General features: G+C 36.9%; 1 protein-coding gene across 1 annotated transcript; it reads left to right on the top strand.

Annotated features, from left to right (window-relative positions):
• The first annotated feature begins 829 nt into the window (after positions 1-829).
• Positions 830-7,943, top strand: LOC133682756 (CAAX prenyl protease 1 homolog). Its single transcript, XM_062106267.1, has 14 exons — positions 830-996; positions 1,799-1,946; positions 2,054-2,138; positions 2,216-2,311; positions 3,100-3,165; positions 3,356-3,454; positions 3,680-3,793; positions 3,881-3,991; positions 4,542-4,604; positions 6,211-6,303; positions 6,764-6,877; positions 7,022-7,093; positions 7,170-7,235; positions 7,415-7,943. The coding sequence occupies exons 1-14, from the start codon at positions 966-968 to the stop codon at positions 7,529-7,531; spliced, it is 1,275 nt and encodes a 424-aa protein (XP_061962251.1). The 5' UTR covers positions 830-965; the 3' UTR covers positions 7,532-7,943.
• Positions 7,944-9,365: the final 1,422 nt, after the last annotated feature.

A 9,365-nucleotide genomic window follows, 5' to 3' on the forward strand; every position in this document is an offset into this window, starting at 1 on the left:
TTTTTTCTAGGTAGAGGCTCCTCCTCCATGGCTTTCCTCTTAGAGATTTGTAAGCGTATGCTATCTTATTGGTGCTCTGCAAGCTTTTATGGGAAATAAAAACCAATCAAGGTGAGTATATTTGAAAAGAATTAATAATGTCCTTTGCCTTGCACTTCTAAATCCGTACCATTATGAAATCACATGGTCCTGGTGCATTTTCGTATAAAAGTGTCTATTATATAAATTCATGTAGATTTCAGAATATTTAAATCATTTTTTAAATTTAAACCTCTTTCAACTTTGATCGAAATTCTGCCCGATATCACTATTCCGTCCAAAACTCTGTGAAATGTAGTGTTTTGTAAGCACACGTTCACGAAAATGCAGTGTCTTTAGATTTAATCCAACTATTAAAATAAAGAGAAATGCCAATTAAAGTCACACCATCCTTGTTTAAAACGATTTTTTGTGCATTATTTTCGTTAATAAGTTGATAAATAAATTAAGAAAACAGCCCTGTAACCTAACGGTTAAGATTTGAGATTTTTATCTAAAATTTTTATATTCTAACTTGAAAAAAAGGTGAATGGAATTTAGGGATGAGAATAATTTCTTCTCATCTTCTAGCCTGCAACCCGTTGAACCTTCCTTTACTATTATTTTTAAATTTTAAAAATTATTAAAACAACAAGAATTCTTTAGTTTTTTTTTTGACGTGAAACGCACGTGCCACTGCAAGCAAAACGGGCTATCTTCATGCTAGCTCCAGAAAATTCTTTTCGTATAAGCCCACGTACGCGGGTTATAAATATGGGTCAATCGTAGTCCAAACAAAAACATTCGGGTCGACCGGATATCTAATTTAATACTTGACACCCAAAATTTCATAAAACACAAACATGACCGTCACTTGAAGAAAGCTAAGGCAGAAACCTCTCCTTTTTGTTTCTCTCTGCAGCTCTCAGATTCCTCGAGTATCGACCATGGCGTTTCCTTACATGGAAGCTGTAGTTGGTATATGTTCTCTCTTTAATCTTTATCTCCCAACTCAAAAAATAATTCTTAGCTCATTATCTTTCTCTTAGCGCTTCGTTTATTCTTCTACAAAATTTTCGATTATTTTGCGATTGCCATCGATTAGGGTTTAGCTTGCGTTAAATTTTTATTCATTTCTTGATTTAATCTTATTTTTCCTTTTATACATTTCTGTTACGGCGATGCTTATTAGAGGTTCTTAACATGGATATTGGTTTTTTTTTTTTTTTGAAAGTACCGGAGTTTATTTATGAAGACAAATCTTTTCTTGGTTCCTGAGGGAAAAAAATCAGTGAAAAATAAGAAATTTAGGTTTGAATGGTACAAGTTTTTTTTTTTTTTTTTAATATCTTGGGTCAACAAAAGAAAAAAACATTTTGTTTTACTGTTTCTTAATGCTCATTTGAGGCTTTCTCATTTCTAAGAAACTAAAGTTAGAGACAACTTTCGAGATTTAATTTTTCTGAGTTTCTTAGGGCTACCAAATTTAGGGCTAGATGATTGAGGATGCACCATAGGTGCAACTGTGGTAACACACCTGCTCCAATAGCAGGAGCTGCTAATGAACATTTTCATCCGCTTTTGTTGTTAGTATCTTTGATATTTATCAGCTGACAATGCGACAGTTAGAGGCTATTAAGATACACATCAGTTGTGTTGGTTGCAATTTGATGCTTCTTTGTTACACTTTATTTGAATCTTTTTGACATTTGGACCAGTGGTTGGATGCTTTATGTTATGGAGATTCTAACAACTGCTTTGGTTTGTCCTGATTTTCCAGGTTTTATGATACTCGTGTATTTCTTTGAGACCTATTTGGATTTGCGACAACGTGCTGCTCTGAAACTGCCAACTCTCCCAAAAACTCTGGTAGGAGTAATCAGCCAGGAGAAGTTTGAAAAATCTCGAGCTTATAGTCTTGATAAAAGGTTTGTTCTTTATTGCAACTAGCTTGCATTGATTCTTTTAGCTTTTCCTAATCTGATTCTTAGTGCATGTTTTCTTTGATTCTCACTAAGAATCTCTTAACTTTCAGCCACTTCAATTTTGTTCATGAATTTGTTACTATACTTCTGGACTCTGCTATTTTGTTCTATGGGATATTGCCTTGGTTTTGGAAGGTAAGTATTTTGCTGCAATGTTAGTGGAGCTACTCTGTGGTTGTATTGTCACCATCCAATTCTTTTTGTATCTGCAGAAATCAGGAAGCTTTGTGGTTTTGGCTGGTTTCAATGAGGAGAATGAAATACTCCACACCCTTGCTTTTTTGGCTGGTGTTATGATATGGTCACAGGTTTGCACATGATTTCTAATTACTGTAGCTGATAATAACCACCATATTTATGCTGCCTGCCTTTTATACAACAGTTTAAGATTTATGGTCTGTGATTTCAGTTATTTTTACTTTTCTTTTTTCTCGCACAATTAGTTAGGTGGTATTTTTCACATTTGAATTGAGCACTCAATGTTCACAGCTATTTTTAAGATTATTAAGCAAGAATATACACAGGTGAGGCTGGGTTATTGTGTGTAATAGTTGTGGTGTGTAGAGTCAGAGCATGCACATTGACATCAACAATTTCCAATTCCGAACCTACATCCTGAAAGAGGTGAGCTGGCGGAGTGTTGTCAGTCTCTGTAGTAGAGACTCCCTGGTTGATGACACTGTTTGTAGACCGAGCTAATAATTCTGATGTAATAGTATATGTCACAGACAAGACTTTTTTTTAATATAAATAATATCTGGTTTATAATATTTGAGTTTTTACCTCTTCAGAAGGGTGTTCTATAAGGTCTAAACCAGTATCCTTTCATCATGCATATTGCCTTGCTTTTTGATTGTGTGGATATTATAATTGGGTTTGCTTATATAATTAATAACACAGTAATTCTGTTGTCCATTTTTTAAGCAAAGAAATCAATTTTATTCCATTTTCGCTGGTGATTATCAGTCTTTTGCATTTTTTGGAATCCTGTTTGGATTGTGGCACCCTTGTAAGCAAATGCATGCAAATAAGTACAATTTTTTAAGTTTCTCCATCGATACTATTTGATTGATTGTTTTGAAATATGTTTATGCAGATAACAGATTTGCCATTTTCTCTCTATTCAACTTTTGTGATCGAGGCCCGCCATGGCTTCAATAAGGTTTGCATTCACTCTCATATCTTGTGCTTTTCACACATCTTGTTACTTGTTAGAATACTAATTCTCTGTTGATGGATCTACATTCCTTTTACTTGTACGTGCACTGGTATAAAATTTATAGTTGTTTGATTTCCAATCCGTTTTATATCTTATCTCTCGTGCGATTCTAATTTATTTTCCATCTGTACAGCAAACAATATGGCTGTTCTTTAGGGACTTATTCAAAGGAATTTGCCTTGCCATTCTACTTGGCCCCCCAATTGTTTCAGCAATTATTTTAATAGTACAGGTACTTTTATCTGCCAGTGTTGATGAAGTGGCCAGTTATTTGCAGCATTTAATCACCGTCTGTTGACGGTAGTTGTTCATTTTTATTCCTGAATTAATGATACTGATTTGGAATAAGTGGCAGCTTTTATTCTAAAAATGCTCTTACAAGTTACAGCTCTGTTACCTGCTTTTGTGAATGAACAAGTCTTCCCACACTGTTGAATTTTCATTTGCATGGTTGCAGAAAGGAGGTCCTTACCTGGCCATTTATCTATGGGCATTCATGTTTGTTCTTTCTCTTGTCATGATGACACTCTACCCAGTTTTAATTGCCCCACTCTTCAACAAGTTCACCCCTGTGAGTATTGAAAATGTGAAATTCATTCAGACCTATGTCATGCTCAATTAGTAATCTTTTCCCCTCTACTTTTGATGTGACAAATAGCTTCCAGAAGGAGAGCTCAGGGAGAAAATTGAGAAACTTGCTTCCTCCCTCAAGTTTCCTTTAAAGAAGTTGTTCGTTGTAGATGGATCCACAAGGTCAAGCCATAGCAATGTGAGTATTCTTATTTTAATATGTTTATCAAGGTTTCTCAGCATTACTTGCAACCTTTTCTTCGATTATACAGTGTTTTGTTTTGTTTGTATCCCTGCTGTTTCTGCAACATGAAGTTAACCAATGCTTCTCCTCCCTATTTATGTCTACCACGTTCCTTGCTTTGTAATGAAAAGAAATATCTATTTTTCTTGGCCAAACTGTGGTAAACCAATGGTATTTCTCACAGAAAAATTGCAGGGGAACTTGTACCAAAAGCTCAGGCTATCTGTGTTTTTTCTTTTTTCTTTTTTCTTTCTTTTTTTGGGTGGTTGGGGTTGGGTTTAAGATGTGTTTGCAGGCCACCTTAACGAGTTATTTGTTTTGTTGAGTGAAGAAAAAAAATGCATTAGATAGGTGCATTACATGTGGCCAGCTCTCATTTCTCTTAGTGTTATCATACATGGTTGCAGGCGCTTTCTCTATCGTCAAGTCATCTGTGCTTTCACAATAAAATTGTGCTTTACTAGTCTGTTGTAGATCAAATTCATATTCTATCAACAATGTGCAGGCCTATATGTATGGATTCTTTAAGAACAAGCGAATTGTGCTTTATGACACATTGATTCAGCAGGTGAGGAAGCCTTTCTTTCTGGATTTTTTTCTATATTAACCTTATCAAACTGAAGTGTATTCTCATGAAAACTACATATTTTTTCTGTCCATTTTTTATTGATAACCTTATTTTGTTTAAAGCAAGATGTGTGAAATATAGGCACCACTAGTGTTTTTATTGTCAAAATAGCATTATATTAGAAATACTAATGTTGTCCTAGTCGTGTCATGCACCGAGTACAGTTGCTAACTTCAATCATGATGTTGGTTGCCTTTTTGGAAGTTAAAACGCATACAGAATGATGAAAATGTTTGGATATTCATTCAACATGGTTGCTGGGTTCACTCAACAGCTTGAGGAAACAGTGTTGTATTTAGGGATAATGGTTCTGTTGTAATCTTGCCAAACATACTAGAAGCATGAACAGTATGATGCCAGTAAGTGGCTTCTGGTCAAGCTGCTGAATCTGTAGCCTCTTTAGCGAGTAGACGGCTTGTCCTTCAAAGGACTCCCCTCCTGTGCGCCTTAGGTGCTCAGCAACTTGGAAGCAACCTCTTTAGATAACTTCCTCGTGTACGTCTCCTCAAGGAACCCCCCTTAGTTGCTTAATTATGAATAATTTTTCTAGGAAATATCTTCCCAAATGGGCTATGTATTGCCCTGTAAAATTTTATTTTGGGGGGCAGGAAATAATAATTTTCGGCCTTATTTTTTTCTAGCATGAGTTGGGATGTCATGCTAAATTGCATGTCTCATGCGTTCTTTTTTAGGTGTGTTCCTAGGGGTTTATAGTGAGTGATTCCTTCTGAACTGTAGTCTGTTGTTAGGTTTTCCCATCTTCCTCACTTGTGAGGTTTCTTTCATGATCTTAGTTTCATCTAATCTTTTAATGAGCCTTCTCCACTGAAACCAGTCCTTGGAAGTCCTCCATTCCTGATCTTGAGGTGCTGGATTTGATCAAATCTTGCACCAAATTTTCTAACTCCGATCTGATACTTATCGTCCAACATTATTAACCTAGAACCTAAGAATTAAAGGTTGTATTTTGCTATTTATGGGAAGTGAAATACTGGCTGCTATTGCGAGTAAATGGCCAGATTATAAACCTGATGGGTGTGGGTTACTGACTGTGGCCATTTTTGGTGGTACTGCCTCCATTTAGATCCTTGTCAGTTCTTATGTTGGAAGACATTCTCCCTGGCTAATTCAAATGGATAGAATTGCAGTGTTTGCCTTGGATTTCTCTTTTTAGAAGTTTCAAGGGGGTGTCTCCGTGGCTCTTTGCCTGCTTAAATTTTTTTGATACTGATATCCATGTAGTCTTGAAGAAATATAGTTCTGCATTTTTTAACAAATACACAGTAGCTATCCAACTGGGGAGGACCAGTTTGATGTAACTTTCAATCCATCCATAGAAGCATTTTTCTATGTGATTTATGTAAGGACTAAGGCAATTGTGCAATCTATTTACCAGTTTCTTAATTTCCTACTCTTCCTGACAGCCTGGGCAACTTTGTGTGTGAACCATTTAGGCTGTGCCCTCATTTAGACTTTATGGTTGAAATATGGCTATGCTTTTTCATAAATTGTGAAAGTGTCTTTACATCTATGTGATTCTTTGCAGTGCAAAGACGATGAGGAAATTGTAGCTGTTATTGCCCATGAACTGGGACATTGGAAACTCAATCATACAATGTACTCGTTCATTGCTGTGCAGGTATGCTGTAATTGTTTTCTTGCAAATTGATTTGTAATTTGCTCCTATTTGTGCACTAAAATCCTATTGAAATACCATATATACCATCTGAAAGGCATCTTCCGAGAGCTATCATCAAGAAAATGCTCGGAGAAAACTTTGACACGAATGTTCTTGCTCTTTGAGACTGTAAGTCCTTGGTTTGAGATTCAAACCTCAGAGGATTTGTTCATGGGCCTGATGAGAAAATAGTGCCAAAACATCTTGGATTGAAGCACAAGAAAATTTTAATACATGTTAAAAGCCTAAAACATATTTTTGAATCTCAATTTGTGTTTTGGCAGGAGAGTTCAGTGTTTTGTTTAAGAATTTACCAACCATCCTCCTATAGGTGTCCTTTGACTTTATTTGTGAGCTTATAACCGTTGTATGATTCATTGTTTTTTTTTTTTTTTTTTATTAATGCTCTTATGTTCTGCAGATTCTTACATTTTTACAATTTGGAGGATACACTCTTGTGAGGAGCTCAACTGATCTCTTCCGAAGTTTTGGATTTGATACACAGCCAGTACTCATCGGTCTGATCATATTTCAGGTATTGCTGATATGAAAAGAATTGCTGTGTGAAGGAAAAGAAATGCTTATGGGATTTTTAGCGTGTGTGTTGGGGGGGGGGGGGTTTATATGACACAAAAGTTGGTTGTGGTTGGGTTTATCTGACTTGGTTGCTTATTTGCAGCATACTGTAATACCTCTCCAACACCTTGTAAGCTTTGGCCTTAATCTGGTGAGCCGATCTTTTGAATTTCAGGTAACCTCTCGCACCTTCTCTCCTTGTTTCTGTGTCTGAAAGTCCTTGATCTCACTTACTGTAATTGTTCGATTAGGCGGATGCTTTTGCTAAAAAGCTTGGTTATGGCTCTGCTCTTCGGGGTGGTCTCGTGAAACTTCAGGTGATCTATTGAACTTTTAACTTGTTCCCTCTAACAGACCATCAGTAGTGGAGATGGAGTCCTGTATATTTCTTGCATTCAGATTTTTGTGGGATCTAAGTTCTACATTGGCAAAGTATTCTTTTCTAATCCATTTTCAGGAAATGCACATGACTGAACAGTGTGCCAATTTTTTTCAGGAAGAAAATTTGTCATCTATGAATACGGATCCTTGGTACTCAGCATATCACTACTCTCATCCTCCCCTTGTTGAAAGACTGGCAGCAATTGATGAATCGGATAAGAAGGCTGATTAACAAGGGGAATCTGTAGCCATATCCCGTCCTTCCCTTGTTGAAAGACTGGCAGCAATTGATGAAACAGATAAGAAGGCGGACTAACAAGGGCAATCTGTGGATGGTTACCCCAGAATTAAATTTTTTTCATTGCAACTGACAGGATACTGGAACAGTCAAGTCAGCAGTTGTAATATTACCCTACATGAGTTTTGTTGAAGCTTAACACTTATTTTGTTCACGAACAACTTCTCATGCCAGAACTCAATTCCCAGGTCAGAGAAGAGTGGGATAGAAGGAAAGGAACAGGTGAAAATCAACAGGAAACTTTGGAATTTTAGTTATATATTTTGTTTGTATGAGCTAATGATCACAGGACCTGTTGATCATGTGTTTTGAGTCTGATTATGATATGCTTGCTAATTTTGGGGGAGTGTGTTTTTGTTTTTTTTTTTGGAATGAACCTTTGTATCCACCAAAAGAGCTACAAAGCTCGACTTATTTCAGATAAATTTACTATTTCCTCGCATGGCGCCAGATTAGGAGCAGTCCAGTTGGTTCTGAAAGGGAATGACTCGTTAACTCAAGTCACGCTCTCTGCATATCTCGTCATGCGATTGCAGATAGATTTAAAATCTATCTTCATTTCTGGCTACTGAAAAGGTTGCTGAGTTGCCTGTGCTTAACCACCGGATGGATTGCCATTCCGTCATTATTTCATTCTTAGAGCTATAAAAAGATCCCTTTTCTGTTCTTTGTACGCCGCCTCTGTACATGGATTGACAGTCGCTGTGTTGCATTTCGAATACAAAATTGTATTGGAATTCGATACAAGTAGAAACTCAATGCTGGGTTTGGTTTCGAGGGCAGCAATCCATAATCAACCCCTCTCGACAAATCCACAGACAGCGCCATCTCCAATCAGATGAGAAGGAGATAAATTATGAGCTAGAAAAGAACAATAAAGAAACATGAGATGTGATGTGATGCGTAACGAAAGATTTCAAGAAAAGCACTACTGCCATTGGGCACGAAACCAAGAAATCTTTTGTCAAATTCCACACAGCCCATTATTGCTATGTTGGTGTCCACTCGATTCTTACAGGACTTCCCACCACTTGGTGTTCTATAATCGACCAAGATGCTTTTCCTGTTGTGTCCTGACATAAATAGATTATAATAAAAAAAGAATCCAAAAAGATTACCTACAGCTTTCAAAATGCACTTGCAGAATGAACTAGACAATTAATATATGTATTTTCCCTTAACTACCACCGAAGTGTTATCTAAACCATGATTTCGGTCCACCAAACTCCTGTGATTTACGAAAGTCTCCCCTGTGGGCCCGACTTGGGCCCACACCTGGCTTAACATGAATGCATCATGTAGCGATTGATGGGAGCATGGGACCCGTTGACGAATATGGCACAACTGCCATGTGGAAATTATACACAAGCTCAGTCCTTAGTCTTTGCTACACGTATGTAAGAACTAGCAGACGAAGGAAAACATAGAACAGAGATCCCTCTGTCCTAACATCATAATCACCTTTAACGGTCACCTTCCCTCTCCTTCTTTCAATTAATTATCGGTAGCTATGTACACGTAGATACCCTTATTAAAACTTGCCAGGTTCATCATCACGCCTGAGAGAAGTATTATGGCGCAGCTGCAGAAAATACCGCTATTTACAGCCGGCCGGAGAGAGAAAGAGACAATCAAGAGGAAAAAATGATATGGAATCAAATCTTTTTATTATTTTTTGTAAAATTCGCGCGTGAAAAGCAAACTCCTGCTACAGAATAATAACAACTCAAGTTTTCATATGTAGATTTATGAATGGAAACCTACGAAA

This window comes from Populus nigra, chromosome 2 (genome assembly GCF_951802175.1).
Source record: "Populus nigra chromosome 2, ddPopNigr1.1, whole genome shotgun sequence".
NCBI lineage: Eukaryota > Viridiplantae > Streptophyta > Magnoliopsida > Malpighiales > Salicaceae > Populus > Populus nigra.

Bases quoted from the DNA above. Each gene is read 5' to 3' on its own strand.
- LOC133682756 (XM_062106267.1), top strand. From the start codon at position 966: ATGGCGTTTCCTTACATGGAAGCTGTAGTTG. The intron at 3,794-3,880 runs GTGAGTATTGAA...TGTGACAAATAG, and splicing joins TCTTCAACAAGTTCACCCCT to CTTCCAGAAGGAGAGCTCAG. The intron at 7,236-7,414 runs GTGATCTATTGA...AATTTTTTTCAG, and splicing joins GTGGTCTCGTGAAACTTCAG to GAAGAAAATTTGTCATCTAT.